Here is a 21,537-nt window from a genome sequence, read left to right as displayed (position 1 = left end):
TGATTGGAGCATCAAAACCTTTTTGTTTTAGGCTTCAATCTAGAATTTGATTTCGCAAGAAATCCTCGCGCGATACACGAATAGTACCAGAAACAGTGTGCAAACCACAAGATACGTTTTTGCCAAGTGTGCAACTCTGTGTATTCCCACAAGAATGTTCCAGCTAATCCCGAGCACGTTGTCCGATAAATTTCCAAAACATGATTGGTTCATTGTCGTAAAAATGAAGAATCCTTTATGAAAAGAAAGGAGATACACATTTTGATTAGTGTACCGTGAATCTAAATTATTATAAATGTAGCATATGGATTGTGTGTCATGTATGAAGCACAACATAGCGTTAGTGGAAAAATAGTGGTTGTCGGTGACGGAGCATGCGGGAAAACGTGCTTACTCGAGGTTTTCAAGAGAAATAAATTTCCCGATGAATACATTCCTACCGTAGTGGACAACTTCGTGAAAGAGGTAAAAATCAACGAAACGGAGAGCGTTAACCTAACACTTTGGGATACCGCTGGACAGGAGGACTACGATTCTGTGCGACCACTTTCCTATAAAGACACCGATCTTGTGCTGCTTTGCTATACCATCGAAAATTGCCAAGTGCTGAGTAACATCCCTAAGAAGTGGTTGTTCGAAATCAAAAACTACTGTCCTTCGGCCAACTTTTTCCTGATAGGATTGAAAAAAGATATTAGGGATGAGAAAACAAGCAATGTGCAGGGCATCGTCTCATACGAAGATGGACAAAATATGGCCAATGAAATTGGTGCAAAGGCATTTATTGAGTGCTCGGCCAAGACAGGTGAAAATGTTGATAGGGTGTTTTTAGAGTCTGCAAAACACATAACGGCATTCAAGAAGAGAATGAAGGAGCAGCCGAACTGGTTCAAGAAAATATTTTGCTGTGGGCTCTGTTGATAGATAATGAAGCGCAGTTGATTGGTATAAATGGTATTCACTGCAAAACCCAATTAAATTTGATATTATCTCGCGATAACTCCTTTTGGTATAACACATATCAGTTTTTCCCATGTTTCCCGTTGACTTCTGCCACGCCTGGTCTTAGTGCACTAGAGCATGTTTTTATTTGAGCGTTGTTGCTCGCGAGGTGGCAATTAAACGTGCTTTTGACGAAAACAAATTCTTACAGACACGTCAGCAGCATAATTTTTAGCATCTCCTCATGGTAACACGAATCTTTATTTATATATCCAGGCACTCACCGTATATTGTACATGCTGTTGATAGCAGTATTGCTATACACCGTAAAAATACTTTTTGCGGTTGAAGCTCTGACAAGCCGAAGCATTGTCTGAACTATCGGGGTTTGGCCTGGTAAAAAATCACACAACTTTAATCAATTGAAGCGATCAAGAGCTTTGCAGCCACACCAACACAGCATGTATTACAATGCATAACACATATTGGAGTGCCACAGCTATATCAAAATATATCACAGGCTAAACATTCATAAATCGTTCCATTTTTAGAGCACTGAACAACAAAATGTATGGATTACACGGTTCAATCTGCCCATACAAATGAATACAAAAATTCGCTCCTAATATTTATACATCAGTACTGTTCAGCACAAATATGCGCCCTGCGTTGCTATAAAAACAATATTTGACATAAAACAGCAAGCATTCCGCTAAATCAGCAATTTGTTCACCAAATGTATCAACAATACGGTTGAAAATGACTACAGCACCATTATCTCATAAATAAACGCAAAAGCTATTGATCGGTTCGCTCTATTCTTACAACAAACGATCTATTATTTCATATTTTCTGTGCTACATTCTATACAAGCAAACATCATTATACTGTCTTATGGCATATTTATTATAAACAGCTGATTATATCGTGGAGGTACTTACAAATTTTACTCCATGCAACCCGCATTTGATGTGGTAAATGCGTCCAGTACCAGTTGATATTTGCTTCTTATATTTGTATCCGTGATTTATCCGGTATTCAATTCATTTAAAAAACATTTTTGGTAATAATTACGTTTTTAATTCTCAGCCGGTTCTCAACAAATATTTGTGGAACTACCATTCAACGCGCTTTGAAGGCAAAATACTGTGGGTAACCAACATAAAATAAACTTGGTATGTGTTTAAGCATGGCTTCTTACAAAAATAAATCGCGCTTGCTGAATAATTTACTGTGCTCACAGAACGATGATAATTAAATTGCAAGAATAATTAAATTTAGTGCTATTATACTACATTATAAAAAATAATTGCGCCAACCCCTCTGATGACAAAGAAGGAAAACCGTACTATCACAGAGGAAGAATTCTATGTTCAGCGCTCGGAGAAGCTAAGCATGCTTAGGAAGCAAGGCAAAGAAATCTATCCGCACAAATTCAACGTGACGCATTCGATTGGGGAAGTAAGCAAGAAATATGCAGACTTGGCGAGCGGTGATATGACCAGCGATGATGTGCATGTTGCTGGTAGACTGATAGGAATACGCGGACAGGGAAGAATGAACTTTCTGAAAATGCTATCGGATGGTGAGCAAATACAAATAGTGTACGTTGCGGACTCAGAGGAAAAGAAGACGCTCTTCTCAAATCTGAGGCGTGGTGATATTCTGGGGGTTTCTGGCAAGATTGGATGCAGTAAGACAGGGGAATTGAGCATCTTTGCCTATAATATTGAAGTGCTGGCGCCTTGTGTCCGCACCTTGCCCGTCGAGTACTTCGGTATAAAGGACAGTGAGCTGATTTACCGGAACCGATACCTCGATCTGCTCATGAACGAAGAATCCAGGAACAGATTTATTACCAGGACGAGGATTATACAATTTTTAAGACGATTCCTTGATGACAGGCAATTCCTTGAGGTCGAAACACCAATGATGAATTTGATACCGGGCGGAGCCGCTGCCAATCCCTTCATCACGCATCACAATGAACTGAAGATGGATCTGTATCTGCGAATAAGCCCTGAGCTCTATCTGAAGAAGCTGGTTGTTGGTGGCATGGACAGGGTGTACGAGATTGGCCGTGTTTTTAGGAATGAAGGAATCGATCTTACGCATAACCCGGAATTTACCTCTTGCGAATTTTACATGGCATACGCCGATTACAACGACTTGATCGTGATGACAGAAGAGCTTCTGCATGAGATGGTCAAGTCCGTAAACAATGGTGTAAAGGTGGAGTACCATCCGATGAAGAGGGAGTGTAGGCCTGACAAGGTGGTAATTGATTTTGCGAGGCCGTTCAGAAGGATAGACATGCTTGAAGAATTGAGCGCAAAGCTGGGCATTGAATTGAACGGTGAAAATCTGGAATCGAAAGAGAAGGAATTGATTGAAATATGTGAAAAGAATGGCATCAAGGTGGATGAGCCGCGAACGCTTTCACGGGTACTTGATAAGTTGGTGGGACACTTCATCGAGCCCGAATGCATCAATCCCACGTTCATAATTAACCATCCTATAGTAATGTCTCCTCTGGCGAAAAAGCACCGATCAAAGCCTGGGCTAACGGAAAGGTTTGAGCTGTTCATCAATGGAAAAGAGATTGTGAATGCATACACGGAGCTAAACGATCCGTTTGATCAAAGAGAGCGGTTCCAGAAGCAGGTGGAGGAGCACGATGCAGGAGATAGCGAAGCGATGTTGATGGATGAAAGCTTCTGTGTAGCGCTAGAATATGGACTTGCACCGACTGCTGGATGGGGAATAGGGTTGGATAGACTCGCAATGTTCCTGACAAATGCTGCCAATATAAAGGATGTTCTGTTTTTCCCAGCAATGAAACCGGATAATTAAAACCAACTTTTTGATACCATGCCACACGTCTTTGCCATGATGTTCCGCAAGGAATGGTGTGGTGGATAGCAGCACATATAAATAAAAATTGAAATAATACAAACGACCGCACCACAATCAGTTACCTTAAATTTCTTGCAAATGCTGTAAATAATTCGTCTATCCTTACCAAAAATTTTAATCACCAGGACATGAGTCTTCAAAGTTGCTGCTGAAGCGTTGCCCATGCCGTTTCGGCAGTACGAAAACGTAATTTCGCGATTTCCCTATCTTTATTCCTTTCGCTTTTTGCCATTTTCTGATCTTTTGCACTTCACTATACGTACGGTTGAGCGCATCGTATGAAAAATCCGGAAACAATCTTTCAAGGTCTTCGAACCTGTGAACATCAGCAAACATCTCCAGTTTCAGAATCTTTATCTTATCGTTATATCTGCTTATTCTGATCTTCTTTTTCTTGTTCACGCGAACTTTGCCACGTCTGAACGATTCAAGACCTGACCATTTTTTTGGGATCACAAACCTCACTAATCGTCTCGTTCCCTCTGTAATAAACTTTGAAATAGGCCTTTTATGGTTTATCCATCGCTTTAACATGAACAGCAACACAGAAAGAAACAGAAGAACGAAAAATGCAACTGCCCATCGATCATATCCGGAGATGCACTCAGGGAATTCGTCTGATAAACCGGATTTTAAACGATGAAAACAATCATGGATCTCATTACTACTTAATGTTTGCACTGAGATAATCTTATCGCCCGCGTGGTTGTCACGGCTAGCTATTTTCATTTTCTCGTCTCCTTTATACTCTGAGATAAGTGAGCATATGCCTTTTTTTGCACTGGGACAAAATTTATAAATGTTACTGCAGGTTATTTCACTTGTACTGTCCATAACTGCTTGCTACGAATATTGCAATTATTTAAATCTCGCAAATTAACCTTAAATAGACAGCAATATATTGCATCAAGTTTATCAAAGCAGCAGGTGATAAAACTGCTTGGCACAGAATTGCACATTGCCTTCTCTCGTGTGCTAACAGAATCACACATCCTATTTAGCTTTGTATAGAATGCAATCATACCAGGCATTAAGATAAATTGTAATTTAAATTTTTTACTAAAATTACGTTCTATCATCTCATGTATTCATAACAAACAAACACATCTTTCTGTTCCGGCTGGATAGACCGTGACCACTGTCGTTTGGTTCATGGAGTTGGCAGTAAAAACTTGATAAAAAATATTTTGCAACACTGCTAATTACTTCATCTGTGATGGAGAACTGTTAGGTATGATTACTTGGTATGACAATGGCTAGAAAAGTGTTCCTGTGCAATATAACCTTAGTCTCATCGCAATGAGATGTTTTATCAACGTTTCAGTGTGTTATTCATCCAATACATCGTAGCATCGAGTGTCAGCGTGATTTACCTTTTCTGAACTTGTCAATTTTGAGGGGTAGCTCCTATCACAGCCGCGAGGCGCCCTGTTTACAGCAGTGTATTTTTCTTAATGACATTAAGATATGCCGATAGTTGAGGATCCTCTCATAATAATGTCGTATACAATCATGAAGTACTGTGTATAATATTTTCTATAAATGTCACTATTTTCATATCACCACCTACAAATTAACACTTCTCATTTCGTGAACAATACTGATTTATACCTGTAAGACTCAATTAAATGATAACAGGTCTGAACACTCATCTCTTTCTTTACTGAAAACCGTTTATTTTTCTAATATTGGATATTACGCATTACAATGGAGAATAAGCTGATCGAAGTTCTTTTCCATGAAAACAGCGGTTTAAAAATCTATCATCAACAAAAATTAGCAAACACCCTTGGGATGCACGAGTTGTTTGTGAGACTGAGCGAACGAAACCTGGAAGATGTTGCTGACGAGATTTTAACCTCAGAAGAAATCAAAAAGGAAAAGCTCATAAATTCGTTGGTGACCATAGTAGGTATAATGCCGTGGAATGTACTGTTGTTCGCCAGATTGATAAAGCTAATCAAAATAGATGGGGAAATTGTAAAAATGTTGGGTCAAGAATTGGAGAAACAGATATGTGAAAGTGTTGAACAGAAAAAAATCGTTGCTTACCTGTCATTTTTGAGATTGTTGTATGTTCTTGAGTATCTTAATGTCTTTGAAAGCAATATTACCACGGCTATTGACCTGGTAAATGAGAGCGTAAGGAGCATTATTTTTGATTGCAAGGGTATCGATAGAAACAAGTTGCTGGTGAAAAAGGAAGATGAAAGCATTGAAATGGGTGTTCAGATAAAAGTAGACAGTCTTTTTATTGCGGAGGTAGGTAAATACATTGAAACTTTTGCGCAAACAGCGAAGAAGGTGGGGATGATTGATAATGACTCGATTGGAGACGTATTTATGGCTCGGTATTTGGTAGAGAGTATTAATTTTGACAAACATGAGTGTTGCATGCAGATTAACTGCTACTTTGATGAAAATAACTATCACGAGCTGATAATCGGCATACTGTCCGCCAGAGAGGCAACACCGGACAATTCTATTTTTTTCAGATTTGTTCTCGTCTCATTGGGTAAACATAGGGGATTTCTTTCTGTATTCTACAAATTTCTGTTATCTATAAACAAAAACAAGTTTTTGTACTCGGTGCTTGCCTTAATTTATGAGACTTACTACGCGGTGCCGCCGAAAAATCAATCCTACACCAGCTATCATTACCAACCACAGCTTAACGAAGCAGAAATTGATACTTTCAAGTCATTTATTGACGAAAGCCTTGCTATTGAGATGATAAAGTACAGCAATTTGCAGTTTCTGAGAAACTTTCTGCCAGAGAATTGCTTTCATTTGATGCCTGAAGAGAAGAATTTTGAAAATATTAGGCTGAAGCGAATGGCTGATGACGATGACATGGAGAGTGTCAAAAAGATGAGCAAAAACGATTTTTTTGAGCAATTCTGTAAAATTTCATATCCTTCTGTATCGCATTTCCTCATTTATTTAGAAACATTTGCTATATATTTTAACCTGAGCCAAGAGGAACAAAGAGCATTTTTGAACATCTTCTACCAAATAAATGAGAACAAGTTCTCGTACCTTGAGCATATTGGTAAGAAATTGCTGTTGTTTAAAGTTATTGATCAGAGTGTTGCAGATGAATATCCCAAAATATTTCATTAAATTCTCCAGTTTGGTAATAATAAGCACGTTCTTCCTTACATTTTACTATCTAAGTTTTATCCTTGTGGGCAGAAATAATTATACTGTATTACCATCTTCTTCTTCGTGTGTATGTAGCGCTTTACTACCGCAAATATGAAAAAAATTTCGTGCCCCTCTGATGGATGTTTCGTATGTTCTGCGAGAGAACGACGATAATCTGGTGGTCTCGGATGCGTATAGAGAAAAGATCTACTACGCGAGAGATGGCAGGTTGTCAGTGTACGATATCTATACAAACTACAAAGATGGTATTTATAGCTTTGATAGCAAAATTGATGATATTAAGGTACTAAAACGAAATGTTTACGTTTTTAGAGGAAATAAGTGTGATATTTTCAGTATGACGTACAAAGAAATAAAAGGAACATTAGCTATGAAGAGCTTACCCACCAAGACAAAGAAGATGCACGGCCTTGTTGCGCTTTTGTGCGCCAATGGGTCTATGCACGTAATTGAAAATGAGAGACTTACTAATATACGCATATATACAAAGAGCGAAGAAGTGGAGATCGCAGATTTTTGCTCTAATGGTGTATTGAGCTTTATTTTAGGAAAAAACGGTGAAGTGTTTAGATCAAAGGACTTTACAGCGACTAACAGAATATTTATGAACGATTCTGAAAAAATACTGTCGAAATGTGCCTTTTACGAACCTTTTGGTGTGGAATTACATGGAGAGCGGCTTTATATCCTTGATAGAAATGGAGTTCACGTATTTAAGGTAAGAGAGCGTTGCTTGGAGATGCTATACATGTATAAAAATGCGAACATAAAGGCGCTGCATTGTTTTGAAGGCGTATTCTGCTACGGCGACCAGCTTGTTCTTTTGGACCGGATTCCTTATTTACTTGCCGAGGAGCGAATCCATACAATGCTAGAGGACAAGGCTATCGGAGAGACGAACGTTTATTTGCTGAGCAGTTATAACAAACAATATGAAGGAGAAACAAAGGCATCGGAGTTGCTCAAAGAAAGAAATCCCAGCGATAGAACAGCTGAGCTTTTTTCCAAAATTGTTTTCCAGCCGAACTGCACAGTAGAAGAATACAAGACAAAAATAATTGATGGCCTTAAGTCTATTTACATAGAACTGGACAGCCTTAATAAGAGCTTTGCAGATAAATCTAGGTTGGTGGGCGAGAAAGGGTGGGCAGTTAAGCGTAAATATAATGAATTGCTTGGGAAAAGGCGAAATATCGAAAATAAATTAGAAGAACTTGATGAGAAAATTGCTTCTCGTATCAAAGAAAAGGATAATACCGAAAATCTGCGACTTAAAAAAGCAATTGATGAGTTGAGGCAGCGTATAAAAGCGCGCAGGAATAGTAATCACGAAAATGAATTGAAGATGATAAAACTACAACACAACATTTTAAAGGAATATGTTGAAGATATTTACAAATGAATAGATAGCTCTGCACGTGTCTGCAAATAAAATTGAGATAAATTCGTTTTCTATTACATGTCAGCTAATTTACTAGCGGGGAACAACGCAATTATCGGTTTAAAGCATCAATATCATGATTTTGTTTTAGAATTATGATAAATGGCATATTAATTGTGTTTCAGTGCACTTTTGCGGTCATATTATTATTTATGGTTGATTGCAGAGTACTTGGTGAATTGACCTAATGTCTTGTGGTAATTAAAATTGTTGTTTAACTCGTGTAGTGTTACTGAGCTATTCTCCCTTTGCCAATGCAGATAGATGGCCTGTTTGGCATGAACACCGCCAATGGGACAATTTTTTCGTTTTTTCCTTTCTGATGCGAAAACTAAATTTGCCTGTTACCTCAGTTATCCCACAAAGCATCATTTCTTCTCTAACGCACGTTTTATTCGTTGGTGTCGTAAAAATTATTTTGGTTAACCCCGATGGATGAGATGCAAACAGACAGAAGGGTCGTTGATACGATAAAACAGGCAGTAGATCAAAATCACAGATCGTTTTTTGTTTTGACTGGCGATAACTCAAAAAATAACGTGCATGTTCTGTACAACTTGCTCTCTGAGCGGTGCTCGTTTTTACCATCTGTTCTGTGGTGTTACTGCAAAAAGAGCAAAAAGAGCAAAAATAGCGAGGAAAAGAGGAAGAAGATCAAGAAGGACGATACAAGGTGTCGTATAAACGATGATGACATAAAGAAAGTATCCTATCAGGAGGCGGACATTGTTATGGGAAACACGTATGAAATGTTAGTCTTGGAAAATTTTGAGAAAATATCACCGAATACGCTTGCAAAAACGATAGAAACGGTGAAAGGTGGAGGATTAATCGCTGTACTGATGGATAACAAAGATTGTAGCACGTTCAACACTAGGATATACAAATCACTCTGCGAGTCTGGCCATGTTGTGTTTTTAGACCAAGATATGAAATTAACATCGAAATTCTGTCTCACAGGTTGGAAGGTTCAGGGTGAAAACAAAAACACGGCGGTGCTGAAAAATGAACTGTGTGTCACCGCTGATCAGGACAATGCGGTCACACAACTCGGACAAATCATGATGGACAGGAGCAACAAAAACATTGCTCTACTTAAGGCCTCCAGGGGACGAGGAAAGTCTGCCGCGCTGGGACTGGCTGTATCTGATGCTATTGAGCTAAAATACTCGATAATTTACGTCGTTGCACCACACATAGAAAACGTGAAGATGCTTTTTGAGTTTGTGCTCCGTGGCCTGAGAGGGAAAGGTTACAAGGAAAACGCCGACTTTGAGATCACGAGGGTCTTCAAAGGCCGGAGTTATGTGCAGAAAATCGTGATCAAGAAACATCATAGGCAGATCATCGAGTATCACGGATTTTTGGATAGAATGGACCGATATCCCGATCTCTTGGTGGTTGATGAAGCAGCAGCTATTCCTTTGCCCATTCTTAAAGAACTAATCCGTGCAAACATTGTGCTTATGGCGTCCACAATGGACGGATACGAAGGGACAGGCCGGTCTCTGTCGATGAGGTTCATTGAAAAATTGAAAAGGAAAGATAAGAAAAATCCATACATTTTCAGTGAGATAGAACTCAGCGAGTCGATACGCTACGGAATAAATGATCCTGTCGAGGAGTGGCTGAATGCCGTTCTGATTTTGAAACCAACCGACTACAAGAACAAGCTCTGTCCATCGCCCGACACGTGTCAATTCTTTTTTGTCAACAAGAAAACGCTGTTCTCCTACCACAAAGTGAGTGAGCTTTTCTTAAAACAGATGATGTCTATTTTCGTAAGTAGCCACTACAAAAACACACCGGACGATCTTAAAATTATTGCAGATGAACCAGATCATCACGTTTTTGTGCTGCTGGCACCTGAAAAAGAGAAGAAATTACCACGAATTATTTGCGCTGCGCACATAGCACTAGAGGGTAACGTGAAGGGTGAGAGAAGGGATGGCAATCTAATACCGTGGACGCTTTCTGAGCAGTTCCTCGAAAAGGATTTTTTGAAGCAGCGAGGTTGCAGAGTTGTGCGTATTGCAGTGCATCCCGACTACCAAAACATGAGATATGGAACAAAAATGGTTGAAATGCTTGTAGAAACATTTAGCAGAGGATGTGGTGACATATTCGAGGTTAAATGCACGGATGCATTGCTACTGCCGGGCGAGGAGTTGCTATTGCCAAAAATAGATTGGCTAGGAGTGTCCATGGGTCTGAACACACAAATATTTAAGTTCTGGGGTCGCAACGGGTTTTACCCCGTCTACATTAAGCAGACTCTCAATTTTAATACGGGTGATTATACCAGCATTTTATTGAAAAACATGAATCAAAATTTTGACAGGTTTTACTTCATTTTCAGAGAGCGATTTCTTAACATGATTAATTTTCTGTGGAGCGATTTTTCCATCGAACTGTGTATGATGTTAATCAAAGTCAAGCAAAAGGATCAAATAGATACAGAAAAGGAGAACAGTTATAACAAGCAGACAGAGACAAAGTATGGTGCTAATCTTGGGCCATTTGATATAAAACGGTTGGAAAGCTATGTGAATGGGTATTCGGAGTTAAACGTAGTCTATGATCTGATCCCGGTAATTGCAAGAGATTACTTTAATAACGCAAGAAATTTTCTGTCTGTAGCACAGGAATTGATTCTATTGGCGGCCGGCTGCCAGATGAAAAGCGTGAACACGATTTCTAAGGAATTAGATATAACGAAAGATCAAGTTCAGATGCTGATCAAGAAAAACGTTTCAAAATTTATGGATAGAAATAAAATTTAATCTTTGATCTATTAAGACATTTGTCTGTCTGTTAAGCAACATTGCTGTTCCTTATATTCCCTTCTTAGACCTACTTTACCAGGTTAGCGCATGACTTTTTGTGATCAAACATGAATTAGGCACCGCTCATCACCAGTGTTGTTGCAGGTCCGATCTTAGCAGAACTTCACAATTTTGAGGTACAATTTCGTGTAGCTACCTAATACGGTATTAAAGGCGATGTGTTGAACGCGGAAACGTTCATCTGTGTATTAACTTTGTTAACTACCTCGTTTGATTGGTAAAGAACGCAGACGTGCATTCAAGAAAATATACAAATCTTCCAAACGATGATATAGATAAACATAACAAATAAACCACTCATACCAACCATTCAATGGCATACCGATTGATTGTGGTTATGTTCGTCTAGAACGTTCACTCGCATCAGAACTGCCTGTCTCCTAAATCTGCATCTCTGTGATTTTTTTACAAAAATTATCATCATCTATGGAGACATGTCAAGTAAGCAGCTCAAATTGGCCACAAAAACCACCGCTTTGAGGATTAAGTTTGGCGCACCATCAATAAATCAATAAAAGAAAAAATGAGTGATTTGAAACGAAGCCGTACTGCCATGTAAGAAATAAATGAACGATTCATAAAAAAAGACATTAAAATGACGTTTTGCAATATAATGCGATTTATCATTCCCATACGATATATAGTTGGTGAATAACAAACTTATGTACATCTTACATCACTCTAAAAAGTAAGGCATTGACTTGCTTGCACAGCTTTGGTAGGCCAGCATGTTAAAGAATAAGCAGTTCTGTACTCATCAGTATAATTGGTGTGTTACACATCCGTATCCTGTTAGATAAACTTTATGACAGCCTATGATCACAATTTGCGTTTTTTGGTCACGGGCTGATCAAATGAGTGTGAAAGATGGATTTTAACGAAGAAATGCCGTCATTAATCAATAATTTTGGACAGGAGGAGCAAGCAATCCTATTTATCACTACCATATATTTTTGATGCAATAACAAGCGGAATATATCTGTTTAATTCGCTTTAGAACAGAACTAATTTAAAAGTGTTAGAGGTGAGGAGCAAAAAGACTGAATTGTTGATCGGTGTAATTGTCGAACAAAAGATCATGGCCCTTCTATAACGCAAAATTATGGTCATGAAACCAACAGTAGCTGTTAGTATAACCGCAAAGCTGAACACAGCTTAATTTTTTTATAGTGATGCTCGTTTTATTAAATTGCAGTGTTTACACTGGCGAAATGTTGTGTGATTCACTGATAAAAACTTTTAATCCGTAGAGACCAGGGTGATGGACATTTTTATTTTGACATGGAACGTACAGAAAGGTAGAAATTACCTGATCGATCTGCATCGTATCCTGAGAGAGAACAAGGCCGACACGGTTTACATCGCATTGCAGGAGGCACACAATTTTATAATTCCATGGGCCATTCAAAAGCTATTTCTAAATTTTTTTTTCAAAGCGTACAAATACAGGGAGACAGAACGTTTTTGTGGATTGGTCACGATAATTTTATCAAAATACAGAATATGGACATCAAATACATTCGTGCCCTTGCCTAATTTGTACTTCAGCAAGGGAGCTATCGTAACCAACTTAACGATAAACTATACAAATATTTTATTGGTCAATCTACACTTGCAACATGGTGTTGGACACGAAGCCTTGAGAATAAATCAGATGAAAAGGATTGTCAGGTCTGTGGAGGGCCATTTCAGCTATATTTTTGTTTGCGGTGACTTTAACACGCGTGTGGATGTCAAAAAAATTCGCACAAGCTTTGACTTAGATGAGTTTGGCATGCTGTCAAATTTGTACACCAAAATATGTCAGAAACGATCTCGCAATGTCACTGCTGACAAGGAGTGGATGAACACGTACAACACATGCATGGAAAAGTTCAAAAAGGCTGATCAGATGAATGCATTTAAGTTGATTTTTTGTCTCGATGAATTTGATGTCAGGTTTTTGCCGTCATACAAGTATCACACGGCAACCGATGCATATAACCTGAGGCAGACTCCTTCATGGTGCGACAGGATTCTGTTTAAAACCGTGAATGAGCTGGAATGCATGTTATACAGGAGCGATACGCTCATCGCTACAAGCGATCACAAGCCAGTCATGGCACAATTCTGGATAAGAGACGGCTTTGAACTCAAGAGCATGAACAAAGTAGCAAAAAGAGTGTATTCATCATTTTACATGGGCCATACTGTTCGTTTTATCTATAACAATTTCATTCTTGTTTTGATTACGTTAATTTTCGTTCTACAACATTTTTTTATCGAGTTGCGAGGCAGGTTCTCAGCTGGTGACCAGGCCGTATGAATGAAGCTTTAAAATTTTCCTGTCTAATAAAATCACTGATTTAGCCGTCAAAAATCATAAAATGCACAGGTGCCTGCATTGAATAAAATTACGTAGTTAATTTTAAAGGTTTCGCACCGTACGCCAAGTTGCGAATTTATGATTGGTTCATTTCGTAAATGTTTTTCTGAAATGTATTCAATCATTAAAGCATGACACAGAAGAGATTTATCAGCGGGGTATCACCACATCCACATGTTTACCAACGGAATTATAATCCATAATCACAGATATTTGATGCCTTTTTATCGATAATAAAAAATATTTAACAAACAATCCCTTAATGTCCGAGAAACAAAAACTCAGCGAACTACCAATTGAACTGCTCGAGAAAGTGGGTCATAAACCGGGAGAAGTGATCGGCAAGACACTTCAAACTGATGTGCTTGCAAATGCTCGTAGAGCAGCAGAGGCACACAGGCGTGTTCGTTACCACCTGCAAAATAATCTGCGACCTGGGATGACGCTTAGTGAGATCTGCAGTTTGGTCGAAAATTCAACGACCACTCTTCTCAAGGGCGAGTTGAACGATGGCTTGGGATTTCCGACGGGCGTGTCTCTGAATGATTGTGCGGCGCATTACAGCGTGAATCCTGGTGACGAGGAGATCTTTCTCAAGGAAACAGACGTGCTAAAGGTAGATTTTGGAACGCATGTGAATGGTGTGATAATGGACTCGGCTTTTACTGTGACATGGGATCCAAAAATGAACAAGTTGCTTGAAGCGTCCAAGGAGGCTACCGAGAAGGGCATCAAGACGATGGGCGTGGATGTATGTGTGGGTGAAATAGGAAGAGAAATATCGGAGGTTATCAATAGCTACGAATTGATGCTGGATGGTAAACGAGTTCCGATCAAACCGGTAATGAATTTGAATGGTCACTCGATAAAACCGTACAAAATTCATGGCGGTGTGTCGATTCCGCTGGTGGAAAATGACGATCCAGATCGGCTCGAAGCCGATGGTTTCTACGCGCTGGAGACATTTGCCACCACTGGAAACGGGATGGTGAAGGACGGTCCAAATTGCTCGCACTTCATGCTCACAAATCCTAATAAGTTTATGGTAAGCAATCCAAAGAATGTAAAGGTCCTTCAAATCATCAAAAAGCACATAAAAACGTTGCCTTTTTCTGCCAGGTTTATCGACCGACACTACGATTTCAAAACATCCTCTCTGATATCGCTCAAGAACCTTGCCATGCTGGGCTTGCTCGAGCCTTACCCGCCGTTGCACGATATCAAAGGCTCATTTGTGAGTCAATTTGAGCACACCGTGTACCTAAATGAGGAAACAAAGGAAATACTCACACGGGGTGAGGATTATTAACTAAATTAATGATGTGAAAAAATCTTCTGTACATTTCCGTGTCGATCGTGTAATTCAAATGCACTTATTATTTTGTCCAAGTTGATTCTGTTGTCATCTGTTTCACGCAGGATCCTTTCTGGTCCGTGCTAATTTGTATAATAATGGTTAACGAAGCATATTTATCAAACCAACATTCCTTGGAAATATGTTCTTGCCCTAGGATTGATGAATCTGCCCTTTGTTGAGTTGCCAATCGGCCGGGTAATGTAAAGAAATTGCATCAGGAATCGCACTAAAATAAACGCTGCGATTGTTTAGATTTGATTGACAAAGAAGAGACTACCGGCAGTTATCGCCTATACAATTGTTTTAAAAAGGATGTTCAATTAAGTCGCATTCACCGCCCTGACTGTGCCTCGGACATATTAATATGTTTCTCGGGATCAACAATCGATACTCCACAGAAATGGTCGGTAGATTGTGCTTTAAAAACGATTTTGCTGTACAAAAATAACCGTTTTATTAAACCGATTTTCTTCGCTGTCTTTTCATCTGCTGCTTTTTCATTTCACCGGAACTCTTCCCCTTAGTCCACAAGAACCCTATAAGAGAAATTACATACCAAAAATGTACGAAGTAGTACAAATTACTCCATGTTTCATAGACAATGGACGTGTCAAGCAGTGAAAATGGTATAATTAGGTAATTGACAATCAAATTAGTTTGCACTATGCCCAGTATACGGAGAGTTGTTACGGAGAAGAACGAACTGAAGATCTTGTGGTTTGATTTTATCACAGTTGTTCCGAACAGAAAGCCTAGGAACATAAAAAAATAGCCCAATTTTGGACCGTGCCATAGCGCTGAAACGATAAAGGTGCATGTTGCTGCAAGAAATACCGAACGATTCTTCAACTCATCGAAAACAGACTCTTTCAGCCATTTGTTCGTGTAAATATTCCAGGATTGCGCCAGTTCCTTCATATCTGAGCTTAACTCTGATTCTATCGCTTTTATGTTGGTCATATTCTGGAATCCGTTAAATATATAGCAGGCATCTGTAAAATTCCATATGAAATAGTACCGGCACTTGAATCCAAAGCCTATCAACACCAGATAAAAAATCTTGTGGGGGAACAAAAGATCTTTGTCAAGCAGTATGTTGTAATTTGTGTTTCTTGTTATTAGAACATGCAGTGCAAGATAGAGCAAGCTCTCAGCAAGCTTTTTAAGCGCCATTCTATTGTTTATTTTCTTGGCTTTGTTTTTTTCGAAGTCTAGCAATGAGCAAGCTGGTCCGGCTATCACACCGGGAATACAAAATACGTAGTTAAAAATATCTGTGTAAAAGGCGTTGTCGCAGTCCAATTCCTTAGCCAGATAGTACAGTTTTATGACCAAAACCATAATCGGTCCACAGATGTTATGCGACTTGGTACAGGTGATAACCTTATAATAGTAGCTGCAGAGCAACAGTGACATGATGCTCACGATGAGTACAACATGCCTCTTGTGCTTGTAGTTTCTCAGGAAATAAATCACCAGCAAATTAAAAAAGAACACGTAGAAATAAATACACACAGCAATAAACCCGTACGCAATACACAGCAAAATAATCCCGAATAGATAGTTGTATTGGTGACGCTTGATAGTGATGCTAAATAGTAGTGATAGCAGCAGAGAAGATACAAATCGGATCTGCGGCATAAGATTTCTGAGGGCTTTGAAAATATTGTGGTATGAGGATGGCTGTTGCAAAAACAACAAATCATGTACAAACGCATGTCATCAAACGTAAGTGTTTTGTGCTTATTTTTAAACGATACTGTTGGACCAATGTGCCTAATCGTATCCGATATGCAGCACGTGGATCAGTTTTCAAATATTTGTGATAAATAACATTATTAAAATAAATTATAAACAGGCATTAAACCGTTTTCTTCGGCAACAAATCATGAAATAAATCTACGCTTTTCAATCTGTAGGAAAGCAGAGAGCTCAAAAATTAAACAAATTTTCTTTACTTTGATAAAACTTTTAATTTTAATTAAGGATAAATCGATCATGTACATCATTTCCTGGCAAAAGACTCCAAACAGGTAAAGATCTTCAAACTAGTTAGAAACAGAAACCGTAAAAGTATTTAAATATCGTTATCATCCCGCTATGCATCCTAATTGTATCGACCAAGCAATGCTGCGAATTTATCAAATAGCAGGTATTAAAGGTATCAATACTCGTTCATTTGTAGGGATTACTAAGAGAGCTTTATATGGCGTGAATAGTGTTTGATAGGTGATTGAGCGCATGATGATAGCTTGCAGTGTTGTTAGAAATATTTAATTTGCATCTCAACATTAAGCAGCAGATCGCAGAGCATTCTCGTCTACCGAGTACGATCTTTTTAATAAAAGTACGTTTATTCACCAGGCACGGTTTAGTGTACAAATTTTTTTCACGGCCATAAAGGAATGCAAAACGGTTGCTGATGGAAGTAAGTAATGATAAGTGATTCTGAACCGGAATGTGTAAATCAGCTTATGAAATGGATAGCTTAGCTCACATAAGCAGAGCAAAACCATACGATAGCAAGATAAAATTCGGTAGAACAGGTGTTCGAAGAGCAATACGCTTATTAAACCTGCTTTTTATAAAAAACGTACTGAATTGATAGTGTGATTTCTTGGACATGAAAACGGTGACGAGGCCAGAGCGATGTACGTCAGCCTCTTTTTCTGTCACCAATGAACAGGAACGGAATGACCAGCAGGTGCCCTGAAAAACACAGGCTGCTCCAGACTTCAAGTGTTTTGGACATGTCGAGTATCATAAACGGTGTACCGTAGTACGCCAGTATGAACCGAAACAACAGATGGTTAAGGATCTTTGCCGTCGTTGGCGAAAAGCACCGGAACATAAATGTTTTTGCTCGTCTGATCGGGTTCATTATCAGTGGAACGGACATGAACAGCGCAAAATAACATACACTCGTTCCGTGCCATAATGACGAGTACAAAAATGTCATGAAACATGCGAAGAAGTAGCCGTATGGCTTGAGTGGTTCAAAAATAGCAATTTTGAGCCATCTATTCACGTATATGTTCCAACTATCCGTAAGTTCTTTAAAATCCTGTGCCAACTCTACTCCAGTTTTACTAATGTTCCTCAGATTTGCATGGCCCTGTAGACGGCTGCACAGCTGAGAGACCGTCCATACGAAATAAAACTTTGATTTAAAACAAAAATGTGCTATGAACATGTGCGAGATCCTCCACCATGCCCTTTGGTTAACAACATCGTACACAGCAAAATGCTTCGAAAGTACCAGGTAGACCCACAAATAGAACACCATTTGCAAAAGCAAATAAATATCCCGAATGATGCCAATTTGTCCTTGAAATATGCTCTTCACATAGCATACCAAGCTGTTCAAAGGCTTTTCAAAATATTTATCGCCCGCTTCATTCTTCAACCCGGGGCGCTCAACGCCTTTTAACAAATTCTTGTAATGAACAAAGCCTATGGCCGGTCCTACCAGAATGCACGGAATGAGAAATAAATACGCAACGGCATCATCAATGCTATCGCCACGCCAATCGATCTCTGCTACCAAGAAGAAAAACCTAACGGACAACATCATGATAGGACTACAAATGCTTATTCCATCCCCGAATAGATGGTAAATGTACTGTAGGACAAGCAAATTCAGCACCAGGATGATAACTCGCTTGTGTTTGAGCCCAATGGTGCTGAGGAGAACCGATGTGTTGAACAGGATGAATGCCAAGCATGCAATGTAGGACATCAATCCGAAGGCAACCAATAAAACGGTACTTGAGAGCACAAAATTATACTTATGCGTCCTTCTGAACGTATAACTAAACAGTATTTGCAGTAGCATGGCCATTCCATACCGTATTTCACGCTCATGAAGTGTTATGTCCATCGATGGGGTAGAGTAGCCTTTAATTAATAAATGAGGCGCACGATTTATGATTGGGATAGCATTTGTTCTTGTTTTCCACGTTAAATGATTAATAACACCTTAGATACATCGTAAAATTTCAATTTTAGGCTGTGAAAATGGTTAAATTTTAGTTTTTGCTAAGAATGTTTGATTTATATTTTATTCGTAGCAGGCCTGGGTATTAAAAGACGTAGTACACGATGAAACGGCAAGCACCGCATTTTGTAGCTAAGTTCAATCATTGCTATTATCCAATTAAATGTTTGTAAAGAAAATGATGGGCAATAAGTTCGTTTTAGGCACGGATTACAGTCCTTCGCGTCATGTTAGATTAAACACGCCATCAAGTCAAAATCTCTGCGGAATGAGTTACTCTATGTACTTACATTATCGATATAAATATCTTAAACGAGTTAAATATTTGAAACTAGCATAGCAATAGGATCAGTTTACTGATTTGGTCTATAAAATGGCATAGTAACACGGCGAAAGGGGCAGCGGTTCCATGAAAAAAAGTTTGAAACATGATTTAGGGAGTTACTGCCTATAAGAAACAGAAAATGAGCAAAACTACCTGTTTTCATTATTAAACCGATGTACAAGGATCACAGATTCATTTGATAATTGGTCTACGCTATAATCTGCGTCAAAATGACACACCGAGCATTGGCACCTTGCCAATATGCTGTAAAGTGATCAAACATAGAAGTACAGTTCAAACAAATAAGCAATAAAAGACATTTAACCGAGCAACAATTAATTAACGAGAAGGCAGCGCTTCTGCCAGTACCTAAGAAGTGCTCTGAATTTTGATCTTCCCATAGCCACAATTCTTTTGCTGTTACCACTTGGATATCCAAATTTTGCTTTACTTTTGCACCATTGTTCGAATAAATTAACGTAATGCCTCACTTTACCGCTCGTCTTTGTACCATGCCCGCCACATGCCTCAAATTCATCCCGTTTCGGTTTTAATTGTGGTTTCCGTGTGTACACGCACTTATCACCGTACCTATTACTCGTCATTGATTCAGCCAAAATTGCACTGCGTGTTTTCAAATTACAATAAAATTTGGCAACGTTTCTTGCTACGATGATTACGCGGAATTTTGCACGTTTTGTTTTGCTTGTCATGCCGCTATGTGTTGAAATATGATGTCTTCCGTCAATTTTTTGGCCTATCCGCACATTCCGTGGCAGATGACTACGTACGTGCCAATCAGCTACTCTCGTTGTGCACCTACTCCCGAAGCAGTAATATCGGTACATCAAATCGCTTCCAATAATACACTCGTCACAAGGCAATCCGTCTAAGCTCCTCATTTGCAAAGAGGCCAGAGCAAAACGCGACCAGCCCAAAGATCCATTCTGGACCAAAATCAACGCCCAGAGCATCGATGGCCATGCCAAACAACGATCATGAACACAAATCAACAACACAGCGATGCTATCATATGACACTTTTGTACATGCGAAGAGACACAAACCATTGGAATAAACCGCTAAAACACGCCATGTAATCACGCCGAGGAAATAAATTTGTAGTACACGATCACGATATTCACGCTCTACGTGTAGCGGTACAATCCGATGCTTGCCCCTCAGCATTCGCATTCCCATCATACCGGCACTTACTCCACGTACAGCAATGCTAAAATCGTGTTTACCCGCAGGTACACGCATCCACGTATCATCAGAAATCAAAATAGTCACATAGAAGTCAACCACCAGGAACAAGATGTATATCACTGCTGAAACTAGACATTCGCCATAGGACCTTACTTTTGCACCCAATTCTTTCATCACAGTGCGTAGATAAAAGGTTTTAAATACATTTGTGATAAAAGTGTGCAAAGACATGCGTGCTATCAATTGATAACGCATCATATCGAATGTGTACCATCAATCTCTTAAATATGTTACGGTCTGTGCCACGATAAACCGCGTAATTTACATTCGGAGAGTGTATTCGCCAGATTTGCTGCCAGTTTTGAATGTACGATTCACCAATGAAAAGCTAGTTGATGGTTTTAATGTGGTGGTGAATGTTCTAATGGTCAGTTTGAATTGTTCGGTCTTTTTAACGATACTGAATTGAAATGGTGCCAGAACACGGTTTTATTAGTTTAACCGTATGGCGTGATATAAAACAAGAGAGAAAGCGATAGCACAATCAATATTTTTGGTTTGTAACAGTTCCACACAAATGCTATTTTATTCTTTTTGGTTAAAGCGCTGTTTACAGCTTGTGCAAGGTTAACAGTACAAGGCAACGGTCCCAATATAGACAAATTGTACAAACCGGGTTGTGTCACGTTGTCTGTAGAACAGGCCAAAAATACGATTGGCTAAGACGACCCCGTTGCCCGTGCTATTTCTGATACAGCTGTTCTTGTGCAAAGATGCTTTATTTAATGTTAATACGAAGAAGTAACAACTTCAACGAAAGTATTACATTTATTCTCTTGGTTTTTATTAATATTCAATCTCTGGTAAATTCTTCTTTAAACAGTTTAAATTTGTGTGTAAAGAGGTTTTATCAGTTTGTAACAATTTATTTCTGCAGATAGAAGACGTAGCCATGGTTTGTTTCGGCAGATC

At 39.0% G+C, this 21,537-nt stretch overlaps 11 protein-coding genes across 11 annotated transcripts; 7 read left to right on the top strand and 4 right to left on the bottom strand.

Annotated features, from left to right (window-relative positions):
- Window positions 1-318: 318 nt before the first annotated feature.
- VCUG_00397 (small GTP-binding protein domain) lies at window positions 319-921 on the top strand (the record flags this gene model as incomplete). The annotated part of the gene is made up of 1 exon (XM_008075224.1): window positions 319-921. One exon carries the CDS (start codon window positions 319-321, stop codon window positions 919-921), a length of 603 nt encoding a protein of 200 aa, XP_008073415.1.
- Window positions 922-2,268: 1,347 nt separating this feature from the next.
- Window positions 2,269-3,898, top strand: VCUG_00396 (lysine-tRNA ligase; the record flags this gene model as incomplete). The annotated part of the gene is made up of 1 exon (XM_008075223.1): window positions 2,269-3,898. One exon carries the CDS (start codon window positions 2,269-2,271, stop codon window positions 3,793-3,795), a length of 1,527 nt encoding a protein of 508 aa, XP_008073414.1. The 3' UTR covers window positions 3,796-3,898.
- Window positions 3,899-3,972: 74 nt separating this feature from the next.
- On the bottom strand, window positions 3,973-4,692 carry VCUG_00395 (uncharacterized protein; the record flags this gene model as incomplete). The annotated part of the gene is made up of 1 exon (XM_008075222.1): window positions 3,973-4,692. The coding sequence occupies one exon, from the start codon at window positions 4,690-4,692 to the stop codon at window positions 3,973-3,975; it is 720 nt and encodes a 239-aa protein (XP_008073413.1).
- An 873-nt stretch (window positions 4,693-5,565) lies between these two features.
- On the top strand, window positions 5,566-6,998 carry VCUG_00394 (uncharacterized protein; the record flags this gene model as incomplete). Its single annotated transcript, XM_008075221.1, has 1 exon — window positions 5,566-6,998. One exon carries the CDS (start codon window positions 5,566-5,568, stop codon window positions 6,979-6,981), a length of 1,416 nt encoding a protein of 471 aa, XP_008073412.1. The 3' UTR covers window positions 6,982-6,998.
- Window positions 6,999-7,141: 143 nt separating this feature from the next.
- Window positions 7,142-8,667, top strand: VCUG_00393 (uncharacterized protein; the record flags this gene model as incomplete). The annotated part of the gene is made up of 1 exon (XM_008075220.1): window positions 7,142-8,667. The coding sequence occupies one exon, from the start codon at window positions 7,142-7,144 to the stop codon at window positions 8,426-8,428; it is 1,287 nt and encodes a 428-aa protein (XP_008073411.1). The 3' UTR covers window positions 8,429-8,667.
- A 240-nt stretch (window positions 8,668-8,907) lies between these two features.
- On the top strand, window positions 8,908-11,250 carry VCUG_00392 (uncharacterized protein; the record flags this gene model as incomplete). The annotated part of the gene is made up of 1 exon (XM_008075219.1): window positions 8,908-11,250. One exon carries the CDS (start codon window positions 8,908-8,910, stop codon window positions 11,248-11,250), a length of 2,343 nt encoding a protein of 780 aa, XP_008073410.1.
- A 1,324-nt stretch (window positions 11,251-12,574) lies between these two features.
- VCUG_00391 (uncharacterized protein) lies at window positions 12,575-13,747 on the top strand (the record flags this gene model as incomplete). The annotated part of the gene is made up of 1 exon (XM_008075218.1): window positions 12,575-13,747. One exon carries the CDS (start codon window positions 12,575-12,577, stop codon window positions 13,616-13,618), a length of 1,044 nt encoding a protein of 347 aa, XP_008073409.1. The 3' UTR covers window positions 13,619-13,747.
- A 193-nt stretch (window positions 13,748-13,940) lies between these two features.
- Window positions 13,941-14,988, top strand: VCUG_00390 (methionine aminopeptidase, type II; the record flags this gene model as incomplete). The annotated part of the gene is made up of 1 exon (XM_008075217.1): window positions 13,941-14,988. One exon carries the CDS (start codon window positions 13,941-13,943, stop codon window positions 14,985-14,987), a length of 1,047 nt encoding a protein of 348 aa, XP_008073408.1. The 3' UTR covers window position 14,988.
- A 476-nt stretch (window positions 14,989-15,464) lies between these two features.
- On the bottom strand, window positions 15,465-16,676 carry VCUG_00389 (uncharacterized protein; the record flags this gene model as incomplete). Its single annotated transcript, XM_008075216.1, has 1 exon — window positions 15,465-16,676. One exon carries the CDS (start codon window positions 16,674-16,676, stop codon window positions 15,492-15,494), a length of 1,185 nt encoding a protein of 394 aa, XP_008073407.1. The 3' UTR covers window positions 15,465-15,491.
- Window positions 16,677-17,596: 920 nt separating this feature from the next.
- On the bottom strand, window positions 17,597-18,915 carry VCUG_00388 (uncharacterized protein; the record flags this gene model as incomplete). The annotated part of the gene is made up of 1 exon (XM_008075215.1): window positions 17,597-18,915. The coding sequence occupies one exon, from the start codon at window positions 18,913-18,915 to the stop codon at window positions 17,692-17,694; it is 1,224 nt and encodes a 407-aa protein (XP_008073406.1). The 3' UTR covers window positions 17,597-17,691.
- A 777-nt stretch (window positions 18,916-19,692) lies between these two features.
- On the bottom strand, window positions 19,693-20,823 carry VCUG_00387 (uncharacterized protein; the record flags this gene model as incomplete). The annotated part of the gene is made up of 1 exon (XM_008075214.1): window positions 19,693-20,823. The coding sequence occupies one exon, from the start codon at window positions 20,821-20,823 to the stop codon at window positions 19,693-19,695; it is 1,131 nt and encodes a 376-aa protein (XP_008073405.1).
- Between the last annotated feature and the right edge of the window lie 714 nt (window positions 20,824-21,537).

Source organism: Vavraia culicis (assembly GCF_000192795.1).
Source record: "Vavraia culicis subsp. floridensis unplaced genomic scaffold supercont1.4, whole genome shotgun sequence".
Lineage (NCBI taxonomy): Eukaryota > Fungi > Microsporidia > Pleistophoridae > Vavraia > Vavraia culicis.
The sequence above is the reverse complement of the archived record's forward strand: the minus strand, read 5'-3'. Positions and strand labels throughout refer to the sequence as shown.